Source organism: Pezoporus flaviventris, unplaced genomic scaffold, assembly GCF_033815535.1.
Source record: "Pezoporus flaviventris isolate CSIRO_AGI_PZ_B2104156 unplaced genomic scaffold, CSIRO_AGI_Pfla_v1 ptg000036l, whole genome shotgun sequence".
Lineage (NCBI taxonomy): Eukaryota > Metazoa > Chordata > Aves > Psittaciformes > Psittacidae > Pezoporus > Pezoporus flaviventris.
The window spans coordinates 5,831,439-5,855,788 of record NW_026892584.1 but is presented as its reverse complement, the minus strand read 5'-3'; the positions used below and the strand labels follow the sequence as shown (position 1 = coordinate 5,855,788).

The 24,350-nt window shown below is 43.2% G+C and overlaps 1 protein-coding gene and 1 long non-coding RNA gene across 2 annotated transcripts in view; one reads left to right on the top strand and one right to left on the bottom strand.

The window, feature by feature from the left end:
* Positions 1–7,456: 7,456 nt before the first annotated feature.
* Positions 7,457–21,877, bottom strand: LOC133274133 (uncharacterized). Its single transcript, XR_009745044.1, has 3 exons — positions 21,721–21,877; positions 8,883–9,147; positions 7,457–7,701 (listed from the first exon to the last, which is right to left on the bottom strand). It is a non-coding gene; the product is annotated as an uncharacterized LOC133274133 (long non-coding RNA).
* A 605-nt stretch (positions 21,878–22,482) lies between these two features.
* The window catches only part of IPO7 (importin 7), a 41,248-nt gene continuing 39,380 nt past the window's right edge, over positions 22,483–24,350 (top strand). Inside the window, exon 1 of the mRNA XM_061462956.1 lies at positions 22,483–22,709. Coding sequence (XP_061318940.1) covers positions 22,626–22,709 — 84 coding nt within the window. The 5' untranslated portion in view covers positions 22,483–22,625. The remainder of the gene's footprint in view (positions 22,710–24,350) is intronic.

Sequence of the window (24,350 nt, the reverse complement as noted above, 5' to 3'; positions counted from 1 at the left end):
GCAAGGCAGGGCAGGGCAGGGCAGGCCTTGCCGGCACGGAACGACGCGAGAAGGTGGCGGGCTGAGACCTCTCACTCCTCCCCTTTTCTCCTCTCCTCCCCTCTGCTCGGCTCTGCTCACCCCACCGGATCGCGCTCGTGTTCCCGCCCCAGTGGCCGCACGGCGCATGTACGACTGCAGAGTGCCGCCGGCTTAAAAGGTGTGCGAGGGTGCCCCCCTTAGTACGGTGGGATGTAATTTGGTCTCTTCAGTGTTGGGTGCAGGCACAGGCCGGTCATGCTCACGGGAAATAGGGTAAAACCCGGCTGTGAGCTTGTTTTGTCTCAGTAACGGCTTGAGGTGTGGGAGTGGCTTTACTTTCGTGTGCGTCTACATCATCCCTCAGAGAGGGTGGCGAGAACCCCGCGGCTAACGGCTGTACCTCAGTGGGACTGGAACAGCATTGGGGTCTGAGGGGAAGAAGCATTACTTGATTTTTACAGTTTTGATTTTCGATCTGATTTGTCTGTCGAAAAGAAAGCTTCAGCGTGCTGTTTCCACAGAGCTGGGTTGCTCTTTCCCGGGAGGAAAGAAAACCCTACCAGCTGTATCAGGATTTTGTTCGTGTCTCTTCCTGTCAGTAACAAGGTTTGAAATCCCTCATAAAAGCTGGAGGGTCATGTCAGAGTGTTCACACATCCCTTGGCATTCAAGCTGAATCTGACCTCGAAGCACTTTATTTCCTCATGCAGTTTTATGGCAGTAGTGCACTTCTTAGCCTTTCAATTCCTCCCCACCACCAGTAAGTGCTCTCTCTTCAAAGTACACTTTGAAACCATGCAAAGAACACACATTGCATAAGCTTCTTAGCAGACTTGTTGGCTGAGGGAAATAGTGTGTCACCCTCTCCCGTTTTCCAGCTGTATCTACTTACAAATCTTCAGCCCTTCCTCAGGGCTTTGTAATGGGTGAGCTTGACACCATTCTGACATTTAACTTCAGCCTCATTTATCTGAATACTCTGGATGCAACTAGCCTTATACCATGATTAAATATATCTTTTAATATTGCTTGTACAGGATGGAACAGCTAAGTAATTTTATAACAGTAGGATTTTACAGACTGTACTTTCTGACATCATACATATTTATAAAGCAGCAAGGGAGATGCAGTTCAGCACACAGCAGACGTCTTCGAAGTGTTGCTTTATTGCTACACTGCACCAAAACCACTTGTGTTACAGTGTTTCTACAGGAAGTTGATGATTCATTAGAGATTTAAAGACTCTAATACGCCATTACAAAAGTACAGCCCCTGCCAAATCCAGTGGGAGGAAATAATCCAAACTATAAATTGCAATCAGATTCCAAGTAAAGCTTCAACTCCTGACAGGTTCCACATGAAGTTTTACTTTGCTCAGAATTTCCTACATTTAGAATCTATTTAAAAATACTTCATTAAGTCATGTAATTCACTAATATTTTTAATCGATAGCTTAGAAATGCTAATGCCCTTAGGAGCCATTCAGGCCTATGAACTTGTTGCTCTGGGCATTGGTGTCAGATGACAGAATGCTTTGTTTTTTCAAGCCCTTTCACTAGAAAATTGTACATACTAGCAAGATGGGAATCGCTGACATTGTAACAGATAGCGTTTTTTCCCCTATTGTAAGTGCACATCATGTTTGTCATCTCTCTCTGCTGATCCCATTGTTTCTGGTACTCCAAGTAAAACGATTCAAACACTGGGATAATTTCTGATAAAACATCAAACAGGTACTAAACTGAAGAATGTTGGAAGTAAAATTGTAAATAAGATTATTGTGCAGGAAAATGTTTACCAAGTCATCCTGAAATAGAGGAGAAAAAGCACATTGTGAAAGATAAAATATATACCAGAATTTAAAAGCTGTAGAATAAATTCTAAATGCTGCAAGGGCTATCTGTCATGTTGGTGTGGTGGTTTGTGTGGTGGGGCATGAATTCAAGTAGTCTGGCATTGTAGTACTGTTGCTCAGTAATCACTCAGAGCAAAAGAGTCAGGCAGAGCCTGCTTCAGTGCATGTCTGCCTTCTAGTTAATCTGCTGGTATTCTGTAGCCCCTCTGTGTTACCCAAATGCAGGTAATCTGATAGCACACGCTGGGAAACATACTACTCTTGCTAAATTCTCTACAGTTCCCACTGTCCAAGGCACCACTGTAAGACATACAACAAACAATTAGAGCAATAAAATTTGCTTCATGTTTCTCGTTCTATTTCGTACAAACTCATGGCCTGCAGATGGTTCCCAGAAAGCTGATTCTACAGTAAATTCCTGGTGATGGTATGTCTCATTAAAAATAGAGATGTTAACTCCAATTAACTCAGTATTACAGAGTTCCAGCTTTATGAATTGCTGCCAGAGTGAAATTTAAGGATTCATTAACTAGATCACTTTAAAGTTGAAATATACTGCATAAGTGATATTTCTTAGACTGGATTGTCGGAAGACTCTTAGATTATTCTATGCTGTTCTTGGTTCCCCATGGAGGGGAATGCTGTTGTGAATGTGCTGGCTATTTTACTGAACTTTGAAACTGTCAGCAGTGTTTAGTATCTGCTGACAATCTGAACAGTCACCTCCAAAGATGCCCACATCTAACAAAGATCAGCAGAACCTCTGCATTCACTCAGGAAACAAAGGAACATATCCGGGGAATGTTCCTGAGGACTCACTCTGTAAATAAAATAACTCAGTTCCTCTATTTAAAAGGATAAATTAGATTAATTTACTAGGAAGAAAACAAAGAATGAAAAATGCCACTGTCAGCCACATCTCTTATGTGTTCAGAGGAGAAAGATCTTTGGTATCTGGAACTCAGTGAGTGATCAAGCAGATTTCTGACATATGGTTGAAACCAGCACTGCCAGAAAGAGCTTCATTTTGCAGCATCCTGAGAACGATAGCTGTTGACTGACAATAGATTTACTCACTTCACGTATAAAGTGACCCCTATACATAATGTATAACTTTGTAAGCAAAATAAAATGTCCTCTGTCCTTGGAGCTTCTAAGCCCCTCCTGATATGGAACACATGCTGCACAATACTTTGTTCAGCAGGGAAAGAATGATAAAAGTGCTGTGGTCTCCAGTTGAAGAGGCTATAGACTGAATGGGGCAAGTGCCCACAAGGTTTGTAAGAATTTATTTTTTTCTTAAATATTCCTTAAACTCAGAATATGAATTCTTTCAAATTATATGTGAACCAAAAGGAAACATGATTTTTTGATCTGCATAAAAGGAACAAAATATATTGACAATTATTAGGACAGCAGCTAAGTGGTCACTTCATTCTGTGGGTGGTTGGATGGAATGTTTTATTCCTATCAAATTGAAAATGCTGTCTTTTCACAGCACAAAACCTTGTATTTGCTTCTTTTTTAAATCATGCCTGGAAGGACTGATGTGTCACATGCTGAGTCATTGAAACTGATGCTTTGTAGACTGAGTCATGCTAATTGTCAGCAAGAGGATGAAGGAAGACTTGAGAGTGATCCTACGCCTGAGAGCTTCTAGCTGAAAATTGCCAAAACCAGGAGCACTTATCAATAAGTGAATTAGATGAATAATTTCTTCAGATGTGCAGATTTAGAACCCTTTTCTCCTGCTTTCCCCTTTTATTGTCTTCTTTCTGACCACCTCAAAGAAAACTGCATTAATATGTTTATTATGTAAAACTATGTCTACCTGCCCATCATATCTATAACTGTCTGTCCATCATATTTGAAAAATCATGTCAGTCAGGTGAAGTTCCCAATGACTGGAAAAAGGGAAATATAACCCCCATTTTCAAGAAGGGGAAAATGGATGACCCAAGGAATTACAGACCAGTCAGTCTCACCTCTGTGCCTGGCAAAATCTTGGAGCAGATTCTCCTGGAAGGCACGCTAAGGCACATGAAAAACAACAAGGTGCTTGGTGACAGCCAGCATGGCTTCACTAAGGGGAAATCCTGCCTGACCAGTAGCCTTCTATGATTGGATGATGGAACTGATGGACAGGGGTAGAGCAGTTGATGTCATGTACCTGGACTTGTGCAAAGTGCTCGACACTGTCCCACACGACATCCTTGTCTCTAAATTGGAAAGACATCAATTTGATAGATGGACCACTCGGTGGATAAGGAACTGGCTGGATGGCTGCACACAAAGAGTTGTGGTCAGTGGCTCAATGTCCAGCTGGAGACCAGTAACGAGTGGTGTGTAAGCGGCGAGGAGAAGCAGACAGGCCAACCCAATATGGGTGATAAGCAACTTCTACTTTATTTGTGACACAGTTCACACATATATAGGAGTGGTATTCAGCCACTCCTTCTTGGCACAACAGTATTGGTTAGCCCCCCACAGCTTCCTCCACATTCTCCTCCCAGGTCCAGTCTCCGGCCACCTGTGGGGGCCATCCCCTGCCTTGCTTGCACAGTCCTCCAGAACTCTATGGTTCTGCTCTTAGAGTCATTCTGCAACAATTCCCCCCTTTTTCTTTGTGCAAGCAAGGCATTATGGGTTATTCTGTTCACCTGTTTTATCACACAACTATAAACAAGTCTAATAGCTACGATGATTAACCTAACAATGATACATAAGTGCAATACTTCAAACAACAGTGTTTGACTCAACCTGTAATGCCCTGTGAAGACAACCATCTAGTTATTAGGATATTGCTCATTTACTATTGCTGGGTAAGCTGAGCCAGGGTTCTCAGCTGTTCGTGCATCGAATTAGCATAATCAGAGAGACTCATACAACACATTCCATCAAACTCTTCACATTCATGCCCCTGTTCGGGCGCCATTTGTAAGCAGCGAGGAGAAGCAGACAGGCCAACCCAATATGGGTGATAAGCAAACTTCTACTTTATTTGTGACGCAGTTCACACATATATAGGAGTGGTATTCAGCCACTCCTTCTTGGCACAACAGTATTGGTTAGCCCCCCACAGCTTCCTCCACATTCTCCTCCCAGGTCCGGTCTCCGGCCACCTGTGGGGGCCACCCCCTGCCTTGCTTGCACAGTCCTCCAGAACTCTATGGTTCTGCTCTTAGAGTCATTCTGCAACAGTGGTGTCCCTCAGGGATCGGTGTTGGGACCGGTCTTGTTCAACATCTTTGTCAGTGACATGGACAGTGGGATTGAGTGCACCCTCAACAAGTTTGCCAATGACACCCAGCTGTGTGGTTCGGTTGATAACCTGAAGGGAAGGAATGCCATCCAGAGGGTCCTTGACACGCTTGTGAGGTGGGCAGATGCCAACCTGATGAAGTTTAACCATGACAAGTGCAAGGTCCTACACCTGGGTCGGAGCAATCCCAGGCACAGCTACAGGTTGGGCAGAGAAGAGATTCAGAGCAGCCCTGCAGAGAAGGACTTGGGGGTGTTGGTCGATGAGAAAATGAACATGAGTCAGCTTCAGTGTGTGCTCGCAGCCCAGAAAGCCAACCGTATCCCACGCTGCATCAAAAGGAGTGTGACCAGCAGGTCGAAGGAGGTGATCCTGCCCCTCTGCTCTGCTCTTGTGAGACTTCACTTGAAGTATTGTGTGCAGTTCTGGTGTCCTCAACATAAAAAGGACATGGTACTATTGGGACAACTCCAGAGGAGGGCCAGGAGGATGGAGCACCTCCCATATGAAGACAGGCTGAGAATGTTGGGCCTTATCAGCCTGGAGAAGAGAAGGCTGCATGGAGACCTCCTAGCAGCCTTCCAGTATCTGAAGGGGACCTATAAGGATGCTGGGGAGGGACTCTTCATTAGGGACTGTAGTTACAGGACAAGGGGTAACGGGTTAAAACTTAAACAGGGGAAGTTTAGATTGGATATAAGGAAGAAATTCTTTCCTGTTAGGGTGGTGAGGCACTGGAATGGGTTGCCCAGGGACGTTGTGAATGCTCCGTCCCTGGTGGTGCTCAAGGCCAGGTTGGACGAAGCTTTGGGCAGCATGATTTAGTGTGAGGTGTCCCTGCCCATGGCAGGGTGGTTGGAAATAGTTGATCTTAAGGTCCTTTCCAACCCTAACTATTCTATGATTGTATGATTCTATGATAAGGTCTGGATCCATTTTGTTAGCTATTTCTATCCCATCACCCACACTGATGTAATTGGTAAACTAATCATAAGTACACATCACCTTAAGAGTTTTTATTACCTTTTTTCTAACCAACTTTAACTAATTTGATTAATGATGATATGGTATATGGAAGTCATTCTGAGAAGTTGGCATCAATGTAATTAAAGCACATCTGCATTAATTTAGCTATATGGTTGCAGTGTTCCCATATAAACAAGCTTTAACTGAGCTCAGGGTTTCTGAAAGAGCCCATTTGTCCCTAGTTCTCCTAAGTATGGTTTTGCTGGAGTAGAATTAAATATGTTCAACTACTGTGTAAGCTAAGCAATATCTGTCAGAAATCAAACATCTAACATTTAATTTTTATTATCATTCTATCCAAATTCTGATTTAAACAAAATAAACCTATGGTTTTTTCAAGGAATGGGGTTTGCATGTTTTGATGAGCTCATTCTTTCATTAGTTATGATAAAGAGTTTGAGGATTTAACTGGTAAGTAAGCATCTGCACAGAAGGCAAGTTAAGTTAGAATAGAATGCACTGATTTAAATGAACAGAAAAGTCACCAACAAGTGAGATAAATAGAAATAAACACATATTTGTAGCTAGATAACTGTTTGTGTGAGTGAAGAATTGGAAACATCTTGGAGCAGAAAGAGATCTAATGAAAGCTTTTATTTATAAAAGCCAGTGCTCAAGGACAGAAGCTGGAAAATTAATTAAACAGCAAGTGAGATCAAAACTTGTAAGCGTTAAAATTATTTGAATCTGAACTTGGGAATCATAAATGTTCAGACTCATTTCTCTCCTGGTATTTTTTTAATAGAAGGTTTATTTATTAATTCCTATTGTCTGTTTTATGAACATGCAATACACTGTGCACAGATTTCTGTAAAAATGTACAAAATGCACATTTTTAATAGTATGTACCTATTTTCATTACTGCTTAATTAATTAGAAACACAGTAAAATAGATAGCTATCATATTTCTATCCCCAGAGGTGAAAATAAAAACCAGATTCTCAGTTCTGATGCAGCTTTTGCTCCTGATTAACAGTTCATAGATCACCTTAAATAGCCAGCTACATTTTTTTTTTCCTCTGTCTATTGCATGTGCCAATGGTGCGCATGAAATGGGAAAAGAAACTTTTCTGGTTAGTCCACTCATATCCTACATTTGAGTGCAAGAAGAGGGGAATTAAAGGTTATTTTGTATTGCTGCAAATTAAGAGTGAAACATACCCTGTAATAAGCTTATGCCATCCCAACTAAGGGTCATGAAAGCTCTGTCAGGTTCCTTAAATCTAGTACCAGCCTTCAGAGGCCTTACTTCTGATTCTTGGGTGGTTTTTTTTTTTCCCCTGACTCGGAAAGCACTAACAGTAAATAGTCAAAATTTTATTAAAAGTGTCTGGAAAAGAAGGAGTTTTCATTACAGAACAGGGAATCTCGAGTGTCCTCCTGACAGAAATAAGTAACTTAGTGTTTGTGGGAGGAAGAAGGCTGAACAACTCCACCTCAGCCTGTCAGCTGCCTCATCCCAACAGCCTTCAGCCTCTGAGTTCTGGGAATGGGCTCAGGCAAAAAATACATTGAAGAGTTCAGCCAATGTCAGCTCCTTGAGAGGGGTAGCAAGGGAGGTAAAAATATTTTGAAAACAAGAAAATTTTCCTGGCACCTTATGGTTGCTTATTACCCCCTCAGATCTCTCTGCAGACTCCTGTGAAGCCCAGCACAACCCATACATCATTGAGCACAGCACTGTAGGGGTGGCCAACACGAGCAGCAGTCCACAGCACAGAGAAAGGGAGGCAGCCCCAGAGGAGAGCAAGTATGAGGAGGGGCAAGGAGAGTCCTTGGTTGACTCAAAAACAGCTGCACAATACTTCAGCCATGCAGCACACGGCTGCTGCAGTTGAGGTATTTCTAATCTGGTGTTTATTACTTGTGATAACTATCACATTTGTACATTTCCATGTAGTGAATGTACATGCCCTTGTTCTAGGATACACCCACTAGGCAAGGTTCACATTTAATACTAGGTTAGGATTAAGTGTAACAAAGTTATACACTGTCTGCGGCTGAGTTTATACTGACATAGCCAAAAATTCCACTATTCCTTCTAAGAAGGAATATGTCCCGTCAAGGATTGAAGGAGGGAGGAGAAGGAGCAATGAGATAGCTGGACATTCCTGTCTGAAGGGCAAAAGTTTCCAAATCTAAGTTATTCCACGCTGATAAAAACTCTGTCTTTAATCTGACCAAAGATGTATTTTAATTTCTCTTTAGATGCTATTAAAATGTTTTCAGGCTGTTCTTGCAGATTCTACCTCTACAGGTGTGGAACTGGAGTTTCAGCTCAGTTAAGCTGAGGCATAAGGTATATGCTGGGGTGCTGGCAGAAGTTTCTGTCTTTTGATTCTTGTTCTTGGGCACACAAATTCAAGAGGGAGGGCATGAATAAGGAGCCTCAGCAGGGACCTTTGATCTCACTGAATAATACTGTTTCTGTGTTTCTTTTTGCTGGTTTATTCTTTTTGGACTAGTTCCTGAACTGCTTTCCTGTATGGCCACAAAGTTGTCTAAAATCAATGCTGCGAATGGTATACTGGCAGAAAAAAAAAAACAAACGGAGACTTGCAGTGCCCATTTAAACAGCCTGTGTCTGTGGCTTGTTCTACCCACTCTCAATCCCATCACAGCCCCATCATATACTGTCACCCTTCTGTGGGCCATGTCACTGTTCCTGATCTAACCACATTGCGGTATCCATCCATATGGGCCCGTAATATGCCTTACCTGGAAAGCCTGGGGTTTCTATGAAGGTAACTCACAAAGATCTTTGGTCTGGACAGCCAGCTTCACGTCACCTCCCAGTATTGGACACACACTTGGGTGTGTAGCTTTCACAGTGTCTAATCTGCTGGTGCAGTGACAGAAGTTAATGCTGCAGAGTGCAATCAGATGTTTCTAAGCTGCTTTTCTCCCTGTTGTCACAAAGTCCCAAGTGGAACACATGCTGGAATTTGCCAAGGCCTGAGTGATCTCCTTTTGCTGCCAGGTTCTTAAAAAGTAGACAAGGAGTCAGATAATTGTAACTACCTATTGACATTTCCTTCCTGCATTTTGCTTTCTTACTCAAGCAGGCTAAGTGGGTTACGTTATAATAAAGGTTTCTTTTATTCTAACTTGCCCTGAATTAAGGTTCTAGCTCTGTCCCCTAATACTAAGAAAGAAGTTAGAAGAGAAAATATGCTTATAAAAAAACAACTGAAACTGATAAGATGCAAAGCAGAGAGAAAATATGGTGAAAAATTAAAAAAATGAGACCATGTTGAGATGTGAACAAAAACCGGTCCAACTTCCTTGTTTATTCTACAGCTCTCTTGGAATGTGGTCTTTACACAACACACTACTTGGTTACCTGAATTGGGTTACCAGCAGAAAGGGTACATCAACAGCCAATTGCCTAATGGTATTGCAGAGTCAAATGGTTAAATCAACAGTGATCATCTTCCACATTGTGCTCTGAGTGCAGTTCTAATCATCCTTTCATGTTAAGTGGTAAATGCATTTGGCTTGGAAAAGGAGGAGCAAATCAGCAATACAGGCACATAGTTTTGGAAAGCAGACCAGAAAATTATAAAATTAACACTTGCTTCATGTTAGGAAGGATTTGCATTTCTTCTCACTAATTACCTGAATAACAAAATGACTTTAAGCAATGTGACCCAGATTGTGGTAATGATGACTGTCAAAGGAGAAATTATAAAAGACAGAGCTTTTCAAAAGTGCTGAGTATCTGACTTCTGACCTCAGCTTCTCTGAAATTCAGCGCAGAATGCCTCAGTATAGCACTATGTCATATGACACTGCATACCTAGGATTTTATGTTCCCACAATACATTTCTCTCCTACCTACATAACTTGTTAAACAATATTGTGTCACATGGGGGGAGCACAGTTCTGGTCTGATGGCAGAAGCAGCCTGTCATATGACACAGGCCTTACACACCACACTGGGTGGTGTTATGAGTGACAGAGGCACTACTTTACTCATCCTTCTTCCAACCATTATGAAATCATCAGCTTGAAGTTCTGCTGCTTTTAGTGTTGCTTCTGAATCTATTCTCATCATCAATGTACTCATGAATCACAGCAGGTTGGATGCTTAAAGCCATTCACTGCTCATGCTCTGTTTTCACTGATGTATGGAAGTAGTGCAGGGAAACATTACAGTCAAGTACCTGAAGGCTCATTTCTGCAGTTTTTCCTAATTTGCACTGGAAACCTGAATGAAGATTTAAAAAGTTAAATGAATGCTCCTTGCTTTTCAGAATTAATAATTTTCAGATTTAAAAGCCCGACCAGCAGTTATTTACAGTCATCAACAAACTGCTGGTTAGCCTGCAGGCAGAAGAACTGTAGGCTGGTTGATCCTTTGCTTTATCTCCAGGTGATGCTCAAGGACCTCAGAAGATATGCATAGAGAGGTCAGAGTTTCTACTTTGATTGAAATTTTCTTCTATCTTAGAGGAGGAAGAGAGGAAGAATTTGGCATCTTTGGAAGTGGAGATCAGACAGAAAAATTTGGGAAAAAATCACATAGCACTTACACTCATAATTTGGGAAGAATATTCGGAACAATTTTAATAGGAAAGGAAGATGGAGAAGTGTGTTCAGGTAATATGTGAGCGCAAAACAGATTGTACAAGAAAGAAGGATAAGAAAAAAGGAAAAAAAGGAAAACCCATCATTACTTAAAAAAAAAAAAAAAAAAAAAAAGAGCAAAACTTCCAGTGACAAAGTTTAGAACTTTTAAATATTCCCTACATTGTAGGGAGTCCCAGCAACCTTCAGATAAATTGCATGAATTGCATTTTAGATTAGCAGAGCAAAAGTTAATAGGCTTAAACTTTTTTCCTGTCACAATTCACAATCTAAGAATGCATGGTCTAATCAGAGTATGTGCAAATGTCATGCTGTATTTTCTTCTGGTTTGCTTTTTCTGTAAGATACAAAACGTCTGCAGTGAGAGTGCCCAGTATTTCATCCTGATCTAGCCTCTAAGGTCTAAGTTCTCCCAGAAAGTAACCATTCATAATGAGTGGGCCAATAACCAATCCACAAGGAAGAAAGCCCTTCATCCTTGCTAGATACAACCACACAGATAGGTTTTAAGAAATATATTCAGGTCATCATTAGAAAAGTATTATGCAGTGGCAAACTGCAGAACAAGAAGAAGGGCTTCTTTAAATACACCAATAATAGGAGGAAAACTAGGGAAAATGTGGGCCCATTACTGGAGGAAGCAGAGACCCTGGTGAGAGAGAAGGCAGAGATACTGAATGCCTTCTGTCTTCAATGCCAAGGACAGCCTTCAGGAATCTCTCACCAGGAGACCAGGGAGAAAGTCTGGGGAAAAGAAGTCTTTCCCTTGTTTGAGGAGGATTGGATTAAGTATCCATTAGACAAACTTGATATCCACAAGTCCATGGGCCCTGACAGGATGCACCCACAAGAGCTGTGAGAGCTGGCAGGTGTCATTGCTAGACCACTCTCTATAATCTTTGAAAGGTCATGGCAACCAGGAAATGTGCCAGAGGACTGGAAGAAAGCAAATGTCACCCCAGTCTTTAAAAAGGGCAAGAAGGAGGACCCTGGGAGCTACAGGCTAGTCAGCCTCACCTCAATCCCTGGATACGTGATAGAACAGCTCATCTGGAGGCCACCTCTAAGCACATGGAAGACAAGAAGGTAGGACTAGTCAGCATGGATTCACATTTTATTACCAAAATACATGAGTTTCACAGAGTCAGTTCATAATCAGGATTAGAGATTAAATGGGGACAGTCTGATAAGGATAGACTCTTTTCACCTAAGGCAGTTCTGTGAAGGAAACCTCTTTGTTTCAACCTTGAACATTATGCACCCAGTCCTAGACAAGTTTTCTGTCAAATAGGTTTTCTGAATGCAGAAATCCAGACCTACAAATATCTGTGATAAGGAAATGCATATGTTTTGTACTGTACACAATACTAGTTCCTTTTGTCTGTGAACAGACTACAGGTTCATCTTTTTGGTCTGCTTTCTGCAACAAAATAGTTTAAAGCCCATGACTGCAGAAATTTCAGATGCCTGTGTAAGACATTATTAATGTGTTGTAATAATTTCTGAATAAGCAAGGCTAATACAGATAAAATAAAAGGAATCCACAAGAAGACTGATAAGTGGTTTTAAAAGAACTTAAAAAAGCTGGCATGCCATTATTCTGTGGTAATCCTTACTACATCTGAACCAGCATATTTGCGTTTTTGTGTGGAATTACTTGCTGTACTGGTGACACAGTTTCATGCAAATACTTCAATAAACTTTCAGCTTGATTTAGCTGTAGAAATTAATCATTTTATCTTGTCAACCCAGAAGAAACATGAGCACGGAATCCTGCTCAGTAAAGGCTAGGAGCAGAACAGCAGAATGCTGGTAAGCAGGAGCCAAGGTGTATGAAGAGTGCCCAGGGAGGAAGCTGACACATCTCTTTGTTACCCTGAGAACATGGTGTTGCTCTGCATGCTTCATTCATGTGCCTTCAAAAGGTGAAATGAGGGACAAGTGTTTTCCACTTTGTTACTTCACAAAACACACGTAAAAAACATAGTCTTGTTCAGACAAAGACATGGGCACTGGCAATAAGGTTCTCATATTTCCACGCACATTCCCTGCCTTGCAGTTGCAGCTACTGGAATTAGCATGCAGCAATCATGAGGTGTGTTTGTCCCACAGATCAGCCTAACAGAGCTAATTTTAATTTAGCTGTTGGTTACCAAGAGCCTGGAAGCCACAGGAGTATGAATTTCTGGGCCAGCTCTGTACTAACTCAGCCAGCTTGAGTCAAGCATAATGCTAATATGCCTGGGCTGCTGCACATGGAGAAGCTAACTAAGAGAACGCTGTGTCCTATGTGTTTGTGTGATACCTAGCTGTAGCACTCACACACCCCAGCTCACCCACCTTGTATTCCATATAAACAGTGGTGCACCAACGGTCATCAAGAAATACATACATGTGCCCACAGGTAGAGTATAAAGTTGAATAATAGCAATTTCAGTGCTTGTTTTAGTATCTCTATGTCTTTAGGAATTTACATACAGGTCAGAAGGGGTCCTGTGTTTACCCTTCACCATTATAACCACTTCTGTTAAATAAGAAAATACCAGTGTTTAAAGAGTATAACCTAGCGGAAAACATATTTATCCTGTTTGGACAACAATACTAAATTGTAAAGACTTGCAAATAATAAACACTGTGAGTCACCTAATAAAAGTGCTAATCAGATAACATCTAAAATGCAAGTAAAAGAAGGAAATAATCTGGTTTTACAACAAAAAAATATATTTTACAAGTTGCGTTGCGTCACCTCACAGTAGCATTGGGAACTGATGACCAAGGGTGTGGGCAGCCCTGAGCGCACCAGCTGCTCCTCACCACGGCCTGGCGCACCACTGACCGCCTTACAACCTCCCTGGCTGCTGAGCCTCCCAAATGCTTCTTAGGCAATTAGGGCTGCTGCTGCAGAGCCATGCTGGCACACTTCCTGAAAACAGGTGGGTTATGGAGACAGCTGCCTAGAACTGCACAGACTGGAATGAGTTAATCAACTGAATGCTATGTTACTAGATTACTAGAATTCTTAATGCATGTATGTAGTTCCTTGCAAATGAAAAGCTTTTCCTAAGTGCTGAGAATTTATTCGGAGTGAATTTTTAATCTAATAAAATCCTAGTCCTGTTCTACTGTACATTGTTATTTAATCAATTTAAATGGAAACAGGATATGATTATAAAGACTAAAATTATTCCAAACAGGACTAACTTGAACTCTCTTATTAAACAGAAAGAAATATACTTTGATAGATGCACATACAGCTTGCACAAGCCTCACTTGAACTCAAGTTTAATAATACAAATGAAGTTATAGATTAAACATACTTCTTCACTCTTAGCAAGTTTCAGAAATTTTTGCCTGTTTTCCAGCTATTTCTGAACAATTTCAGTTTATTGCTGCATCTTGGCCGTCAAAACAGCATTAAAAAGCTTGTGTTTTGAAAATCAGCATCTGCTGGACCACTACTGAATCATGGATGAGCATCCCTTATACTTAAGATTTTCTATAAATTTGCTTCCTCAAAATTTGAATTCCCCATTACATTTGATCCACAAGTGTCCCTTTTAGGAACAATCATGAAAAATAAGATGAGCTTGGGACTTATCTTACTGTTCTTAAGGAACAGTAAGGAAATGGCATGCTTGCTTCCTTTCAAAATACAATGCCCATAAAGCATATAAAGACAAAACATTCGTGGAGAACAGTAAGCACAGTCATTATTCTGAGGACATGTTGTATACATTTGCCACAAATCCATGATCTTCAGCATGAGTTTTTACCTCACAGTAGCATAGCACATTCCAGTCAATGCATTTGTAACTTCTGTGGTTATGCAACTGAATTAAAAACATGAAGAGCATAAACTTTTAGTGCCATCTTAGTGCTGCAAGTACCCGTTACAATCTCCTGCTTATCTCTCCAGGGTGTCACAGATCTGCCATTCTGCATCTCTGTAAGTCTGGCATTTTCCCTAAGGGCCATGAAATTCAATGTCTTTGTGCACAGAATTCACCATTTTCTAGTGTCCAACATTCATTGTCTGTATCTACATGCCACTGAGACTTACTTGAAACTGCCTCTTGCTATTCTATTTTCCCTGTGTGAAGTACATTTTTACAAAGTTTGGCAGAAACAGAGTTACCAAACTGGAGAGGACTCCATATCACGGTAAGGGAAAGCTAAAAGCATAGATACACATGCAAATATAAAAATACAGGCTGGAAAACAGCACATGAGGGAGGAGGAGGTAAAACTACTGTAGCTATAGCTACTGCTCCATTGCCTGTCACACAGAGCCTGAAGCAGGTTCTGGACTGGGTTAGCTGGACTTCCACGTTGTGGAAACAGAGCCTTCAGGAGCAGACATGTCTACCTTGAAAGTGAACAGCAAGCCCCAAACCATAGCGCAGTTTATGATCACATCATCTAGTCCAACATCCTGCATAGGATTAGCAATTCAAGCTTTACTGCATATACTATTTATTAAAGCACTAATTTTACCAGTTTGACTGAAGAACAGCTTGTGTTTTTACTAAAACATATCTTCCAGAACAGCATCTAGTCTCAGTCAGAAGACATTGAGAGACAGAGTACTGATTACTGCTGCTGTGAGTTTGTTTCAGTGCTTCTCTATTTCCATCACTCAGACATTTGATCCTGTTGCATCTTTCTTCACTCAACAGTTGTTCGGTAGCCAGTATTTTCTTCTTGAGGAGATACTGTCACCCTTCATTCCCAGCTTGCTACCCAGACTTAACTGTTAAAAGAAGGGATCGATGTGGGAGTCCTGCACCTTTGAAGAAATGTTTATAAAAATTTGAAAAAAGTTAGAACTCCAGTTTTTCTGAACTCGTAAGCATCATACATCAGAGGGGTTTGTTCATTGTTTTGTTGTTAGGGGTTTTTTGGTTTTTAGTTTTGGGTGGCTTTTTTTATAAACCATTAGTCTGAAAGCTCTATAAAAGCTCTGTAAAAGCTCTAGCTCCTTGGCAGTTGCTCAGGACCTTAATATCACTGGCTCTATTACAGTGACTGTTTCATCTCAGCAGTTTTACTCCTGCTGTTCCACTCAAACACACTTCCACCAGCTTCCAAGCAAATCTTGTTTTCAGCCTCTGTCCGCTGGGAACCCTGTTTGAATGTGGGGTTTAGCATCTGCTCAAGCTTTGCCAGCTGGCTGGAGGGGGTGGGGGTGGCTCATGCTTTATTTTTTTGACAAGGTGGAGCAACTACTAAGCTCATGGCTGCATCAAGCAGCTCAGTGGCTTCTTTATATGCACCCTAAACAAAACTTCACCAAAGTTCCTTTTAGTGGTGAAGCCAACTCCCACTGGACTGCAAGGGGTTAAAAGGAGCTGTGCAACCACAGGCCATGCACACTATAGCACCCTGCTCTCTCAGTTAAAGCCAACCTCAGACCAGGGACTCCACGAGAAGCGACCTTTATGCTGCCTACTGTATCTCTTGCTTTATCTCATTGCAGCAGCAACATTCACTAATCGGGATTCCTCACAACTTTTTTCTTAAACCTAACTCAGACATTTCAAATAGGTCTCATCCCAAATAACTTTTGTTGCTATTTTATACAATACAGTTTGTAAATACTTAAAAATGTAAATGCTAGAGTTGTTCTCTGGTTATGTAGTATCTGTCTCTCCAGCACCAGCGGAAGTGACAAATCACTTCCCCACTCCCCCTTCCCAGCCCACTATTTTCCACTCAAAGACTGTACAAAGTCTTGCCAAAACATCCTCCTGGGTGCTCATGCCAATCTGCATGCCCACAGTGTCCCCAACAATCTTCCCACTTGGCAGAAACCTGTGTGCATTTTCTGTTCTTAAATATGTAACTTCACATTTGACTGCATTGAAGTGCATTTCTGTTTGTTGTTCAGGTTACCAGCTATATCCCATCCATATAGGATTGTTTTGATAATCTTACATCATCCTCAAAAATCAGCAGTGAATTTTGTATTTCAAAACTGCTAAAGTATCAAATAGCCTAGAGTCAGCTACTGGTATTGGTAGAACTCCAATAGAAACTGGTCCCTTAAATAGCTGCTCTTACTACCTTTTTGCAGAGAACTATAATTTAGCCAGTTCTCAACCCCTCCAATGTGTCCTCAGGGTTACATTATAGTCTTCTGTGATATTTTAAGGCAAAGAAGTCTGTATATTCTGTACCATTTTCCCAGCCAAACTAGAGAACTCCTCAAACAATTGATCACCTCTGTTTGACAATTTTACATCAAAACACATCGACTATCATTTCGTTTTGTGGTTTCATGTCTGAATCCCATTTAAGCTTTTTAAGACTAATATGAATAATTATTTGCAAACTTTGCATATTGGCACAATATTTCTGTGCATACTTTTTTCTTCCTATTGCCACCTTCGATTGATCAGAAGTAGCTCCAGAATAGCTTTGGGTGCTGGAGATTCATCCACTCATTCCATGTCCAAACTCCCTTAGGATGTGCAGGATTGGTAAGTACCTTCACATGCAAGTATTCTTTTCCAGATCCTGGGTTGGTATTTTGAATGCTGTCGATGCAGGAATATGCTGTCTTTGTGTAGCTGGAGTCAATTTGGCTGCTTTCAAATGTGTTCCAGAACAGAAGAGCTGATAGCAGCATTTATCAGTTACTTTTTTTGTTGTTGTTGTAATACGTAGATAGCATCAAAATTTATTAGAAAGATCTGGTGAAAGCACCCAAACTTGACAGGGCTCGAGGAGGATCTCTGATAGCTGTGCTCCCTTTATACACAATTTTTGGCTCTTAGCTTTTCATTAACTGTAAAGAAAATGGTCCCCTAGAAAGTCATACATGCTAAGTAGTGCTCTGCACTCAGCTCCAAGGGAGTATACTACTTTATTAAAGCTGACAAATACTGTCTTTGTTACTGCTCCAACTTTCCAGGGAAGTATACATAAGTGCTAAACCCAAGACAGTCTGTGAGAGCATGTTTATCTTCAGGAGTAATTGCAGCAGATTTGTATCCACTGTTTGAGGCCTATGCAATACCACATCTGCCTTTTATGAGATAATTTGAGAAGCTTAGGTCTCCCACAGCGGCCTGAGGTTGTCTACAAGTATTCATATAGAATATAGCAGCAAACGCTACTGGGAAGCTGATGTCTGCAGCATGTATACATTTCACCCTGATATCTGTTGGAGGGACGGTACAGCCCAGCACAAGCAATCCAGGAGGTTCCTCCATTGTGTGGAAGACAACTTCCTTCTGCAAGTAATAGAGGAGCTGACAAGGAGAGGTGCCATGCTTGACCTTGTGCTCACCAACAGGTAGGGGCTGGTTGGAAATGTGACTCTCCAGGGCACCCTTGGATGCAGCGATCACGAGATGCTCGAATTTGAGATCCTCAGGACAGTGAGAAGAGCGTGCAGCAAGCTCACTGCCCTGGACTTCAAGAGAGCAGACTTTGGCTTCTTCAGGAACCTGCTTAGTAAGGGTCCATGGGATATAGCCCTAGAGGCCAGGGGGGCCCAAGACTGTCGGTTGATATTCAAGGATCACCTGCTCCAAGCTCAGGAGTGTTGCATCCCAACCAGAAGAGAGTGCAGCAGGAGAGCCAGGAGACCTCCTTGGATGGATAAGGAGCTGCTGAGGAAAATTCAAAGGAAAAAAAGGGCTTATAAAAGGTGGAAGCAAGGACAGGCAGCCTGGGAAGAATACAGGGATGTTGTCCAGGAAACTAGCGACAAGGTTAGGAAAGCTAAGGCCCAGTTAGAATTAAACTTGGCTAGGGATGTTAAAGATAACAGGAAGGGATTCTGTAAGTACATTGCAAATAAAAGACAGACTGGGGACAACGTAGCCCCCCTCCAGAAGACATTGGGAGAACTGGCTACCCCGGATTTGGAAAAGGCTGAGGTACTCAATGACTTCTTTGCCCCGGTCTTCACTGGCAAAGGCTCTGACCACACCACCCAAGCCTTGGAAGGCAGATGCAGGGACTGTGAGAATGAAGACCTTGCGCCCACTGTAGGAGAGGATCTGGCTCGAGACCATCTTAAGAACCTGAACGTACATAAGTCCGTGGGACCTGATGAAATCCATCCGCGGGTCCTGAAGGAGCTGGCAAATGAAGTTGCTAAGACACTGTCCATCATATCTGAAAAATCATGGCAGTCAGGTGAAGTTCCCAATGACTGGAAGAAGGGAAATATAACCCCCATTTTCAAGAAGGGGAAAATGGATGACCCAGGGAATTACAGACTAGTCAGTCTCACCTCTGTGCCTGGCAAAATCTTGGAGCAGATTCTCCTGGAAGGCATGCTAAGGCACATGAAAATCAACAAGGTGCTTGGTGACAGCCAGCATGGCTTCACTAAGGGGAAATCCTGCCTGACCAATTGGGTGCCCTTCTATGATGGGGCTACAGAACTGGTGGACAGGGGTAGAGCAGTTGATGTCATCTACCTGGACTTGTGCAAAGCGTTTGACACTGTCCCACATGACATCCTTGTCTCTAAATTGGAGAGACATCAATTTGATAGATGGACCACACGGTGGATATAGAACTGGCTGGATGGCTGCACACAAATAGTTGTGGTCAGTGGCTCAATGTCCAGCTGGAGACCGGTAACGAGTGGTGTCCCTCAGGGATCGGTGTTGGGACCGGTCTTGTTCAACATTGTCGCTGACATGGATTGAGTGCACCCTCAGCAAGTCTGATGATGACACCAAGCTGTGTGGTTTGGTTGATACCCTGGAGGGAAGGAATGCCATCCAGAGGGACCTTGACATGCTTGTGAGGTGGGCAGATGCCAACCTGATGAAGTTTAACCATGAGAAGTGCAAGGTCCTACACCTGGGTTGGAGCAGTCCCAGGCACAGCTACAGGTTGGGCAGAGAAGAGATTCAGAGCAGCCCTGCAGAGAAGGACTTGGGGGTGTTGGTCGATGAGAAAATGAACATGAGCCATTTTTTTGCCTCCTTTGCTAATCAGTTTTGGCCAAAGTTCCCTCTAATTGCTATGCTGTGGTGGCTAGACTTTAAGTCTCTTTTGTCCTGCTAATACTGTTCAAAGAAAGTATCTAACAGAAGTGGGTATATTTATTTAATCCCAACAAAATTTCAGTGTTCAAGAAGTTCATCGAAGCTCACCGCTCCTTTGTACTTTGATGTCAATTGTCATCTGTTAGATTGCTTCAAAGTGCTAGTGTGCCTGCTTTCTTTGATCTTTACTATTTCAACTCCCTTTTCAACACTAAATTACTTGTGGCAAATGTAGGCTATCAACAAATTGCTCAGATTTGTGATAAATTCTTTTTTATCTTCATGGATGTTTCTTCTTAAAGCTGATGTCCAGTCTACATGAAATGTCCATCTTGACTGAATCTTGTATGCATTATTTTCTGGGAATCATTTACGGAACAAATCCTGCTGTTAGGTTAGCTATTGTTACTACTTCTGGGAAAAGATGCAAAGGAAAACATCCTTGTGAATGCAAACATTCCTTACATATGATGTTTTATTTTCAGAGTACTCAGACTCTGGACAATCGCTTACACATTCTTCTGCATAACTTTTTGTCCTCCTCGCTTTTGTATACAGGTGGTAACAGCTCTGGCAATAGGCCAGCCACAGCACCTCTGCTGACAATGCTTTGCATCCCATGTGCTTTTCTTAGCAGCATTTCCACCTGTGTATCTGGCAGAGTATTATGTATAACCAGCACATCATGAACCCTTTGTCCTTTGAAGTACTTATTTTTCTTTTTAGAGACATATCCTGTTTCATAAGTTGCTGGATCAGCTTAGCATCTATGTTCTCTCTGGCATTATTGCTTTGCTCCTTGGATACAAAGAGCATTGAGATTTGATCTTGTTATCTGCGCTGTCACTCAAAAGCATGGAAAAGACTTTGTTGTAGCATTTTTTAATGGTACCGTATCTACAGTATTCCACCTTCTTTCACATTTTGGGCAACATCTAGAACTGGAGCGTGACTGCACATCTAAGCAATTTATAGAACATCCTATGACATCATGTCCTGACATTATGCCACATTGTTGCTTGGGTTGTCTGGGTCTGTGTGTCTTCTGGGCTTATTTACAAAGCCAGCCTCACTGTTTAGATTTATGGGATACTCATTTTCATACTTGTAGTAGTAATAACAATAATAGATATATACTTTAAATCACAGGTTTTAGCCTTATTAAAAAAAAAAAAAAAAAGCCAAATCTCCAAAACCCCCCAAAGCAGTAGCAATAGAAACTGATTAAATCCGTTTTTTAGTCCAGCAACAATTGCGGAAAGTTACTAATCTGGAAAATTTCTATACAAAACCAATTCTGTTAAGCTGTTTTAAACGTGAAAAGACACTCTAGAAACCTGATCAGTGCAGATGGAGCCAGCTGAGATGCTACTGGTTAGTCTGGCTTGGGCCATTCTCATGGGATGGTGGCCAAGTGAGAGAGGGTGCCCTGCAGAAACAAGCTGGGTTCATCCAGGTTACATACTGGGAATGGCCTGTGGTCCATGCTAACTCCCTGTAAAGGAAACATTTGCAAGACCTCCAACACAGCAGTGCAGTGGTAAAGGGAATCAAGTTGTAATGTGGCATTTCCTGAAATCATTCAACTTAACTAGCAAAGAGTCCTTCATCAATTTTCTAAATTGCATCGCTTTAAATTTATGTGTTTTTCTGTATCAATTTGCATTTCTGCTTTTCTATTTGATACACAATTTCTTTGTTAATGTGCCTTCATTTCCTGTTCAACATGGGCTGTTTGTGAGACATTTGTCTTGATTATCTGACTGTCCAATAAATTCTTCTTGCATGAGCAGCTCTCAGAAGTTCAAGTACCTCACTCACAGCATGTCACCGCGCAAATGAAGATATGACAGCGAGCGACTCTGGATACCAATTAAATTTTACAAATCACTATGCACCTAACTCGTAAGTAGCATTGGTTATTTTATTATTAGTCATATAAGTGAAACTACCTCAGTGCCTCCATGCTTGCAAGATAAAGCCTGAAGAAGTGCCTTAAGAGGACCAGCTTCAGCAATCCAATTCTGACTTTGTGACTGAGTCAACCCCTCCGCAAGCGACAGCTCTGGTTATATTCGTCTTCTGACAAATTTCTGACACATCTTCGGGACGTTTTTGTTTTGTTTTGTTTTTTTTTTTCCTAAACTAACACTAACAGAACAAAACACTGCATTTTCCCAAGTGCTTGGGAACTGCTTGTGTCCTGTGCCCCTTACAAAGCAAGCGCCTTTAAAAAACCCCATGCCTCCACGAACGCATCCCTCCTTCCTCACCAGCCATCCAAGTCGCTCCGAAATCGGGAAGCGTGCGTGAGAAAAGAAGGCACTTTCCACAAGACGATCCTACTTAATCCTGACGCGGCCGAGGAGCCCTGGGCAGCGCAGCTCGGGGCAGAGCCTGTGCCAGCGCTCCCCGCCCGCAGAGGCGCCCTGCCCAGCCCCCAACAGCGCCTATCGCCAGGCCGCGGCCGCCAGTCCCGCCCCTGCCCTGCCCTGCCCTGCCCTGCCCTGCCCTGCCCTGCCCTGCCCGTCCCTGCCCTGCCCTCAGCGTGCGGCAGCAGACGCGCTGCCACCCTTCTCGCGCGCGCACCGCCCGCTGCCTCTGTTTGGCGGGGTGAGCGGTGGTGAACCTCGGACTACCTGTCCCATGGTTCCGTGCGGCGCAGAGGCGTGCCGTGGGCGGCGGAAGCAGTGGCGCCTCCTGTCGGTGACGCGGGGCAGCTCTATCCGGGCCTTTGCCGCTCTGTCTTCCTTTCGCGCCGGCGGCCGCTGTGAGGCGGCGGGTCCATGTGCGCACGGAGTGGCGTGGCCCCGGCTCCGGCCCCTGCCCTCCGACTTCTCCTCTTCCCCTCGCCGCCATGGACCCCAACACCATCATCGAGGCCCTGCGGGGTACCATGGATCCGGCGCTGCGGGAAGCTGCTGAGAGGCAGCTTAACGAGGTGAGGGGGCCGGCGGGGCCTGGGCCCGGGGCCACGGGCACTGCGATACAGGGAAGCGGGGTGTGTGTGCGTGGCAGGGGGGACGGGCGCGGACGGTGGGGTCGTGGCAGGTCTGTGTGATGGGGAAGCTAGGCAGGGCCGGCGGGAAGGGGTGAGGGCGCCGCGAGACGGGGCTGAGGGAGCGGCGGGAGCGGGGTTCCACACGCGCCACCCCTCCCCGAGCCCCGTTTCCCCGCGCCCTCGGCCCCTTCCCGCCGCCGGTCCCGGCCTGGAGTCACGACGCCGCAGGCTGGGCCCGGCCACCCGGCTCGCATTGTCCCCGGCACATGGCAGCGGGGCCTCCAGCCGGGGCCAGGCCAGGCCAGGCCATGCCGTACCGGGCGGGGCTGCTCAGGGGATGGGGGTAAGCGGCAGAAAGCGGTCGGCATTGGGGAGGAGTCCCCCGTTGCCTTTCCTGTGGGTAACAAATTACTTCCATTGTCTTCTTGTTCAGTCGGGGAAAGGGTAATCTATAGAGGGATGTTTAAAATTCTCGATGGTGCAGGCCGCCGGTGGCTCAGAGGCTGGACCCATTCCTGCCTGGGACTATCTAAGGGTAGGCTGTGGATGTGAAAGGTAGTAATTTGTCTTTGGGAAGGGAAGCACCAAGACCCCAACCCTTTATAAGCAGAGCAACCTATTAGTGTAAGAGTGGCCTGGTCTGAGTTGAGAAGCAAATCCTACAGCCTGGTGTTATTTGGTGTTTGTACAAATCCTTTGGGCTCCGGGTTCATCAGCAGCTCTGCCAAAGTAGGTGTGCGTTCTGGGTGTAGTATCCACAGGTGCCTGAAAGACGGGGGAAGACTGGGTTCCCAACCCAGGTATGTCATCTGCTTAGACTGTATTCAGGTGTCACACTGGGATATAAGAAAACCAGCAGGTCCTAGTTCCACAGGTTTCAATTTCGGAAGAAGGCTGTATTTTTGTTCCATCTGGCAGATGAAAACTTTTCTTTCTTGATGAGACACAACTGTGAGACTTAGACATTTTGAAGAAAAGGATGTTCCAGTTTTTGACTCGAAAAAGGTGGTAACCAGAGGGAGGAGGTGAGGGATAAGCCTGTGTAGCGGATGTGTGGTGCCTTTAGTTGGCCTTTTTCGCAAATGTCATTCTTTGTTGCTTTTAAGCAGATTTTAGGTCCAACAAAATACATGTAATGCAACAGATGTTCAGCAGAGCTTAGATGAAGGTTGGCCAAATGTTCTGCTGGCAGCAGAGAAACTTTCAGAAACTAAAGGTATAGCTTCCCATATTATAAGAAGGTGTAATTCAGCTGAATTTCCTGCATGCTGTTTAGTAAGTGAATGGCAAATAAACATTAGGTATATTTGAACGAGGTGGCTGTAAAACTACTCAATGTTTAATTGAGCTTTGTACAAAGTGGCTGGCTTCTCCATATGCTTTGGTAAAAAAAATTCTAATGGGTTTTGTTTAAACGAAAGAAAATAATATAATTGCCTATAAAGACAATAATATATACTGGGGCCTCAAAATGCCAGTTTTTGTGTTACATGCATGTCGATATCTATATATAGTAACTTGCTTGAAATCTATTTTAGCTATTTTCTGCAGGTATTGAGTTGCCAAATGTCCAGGAAATTA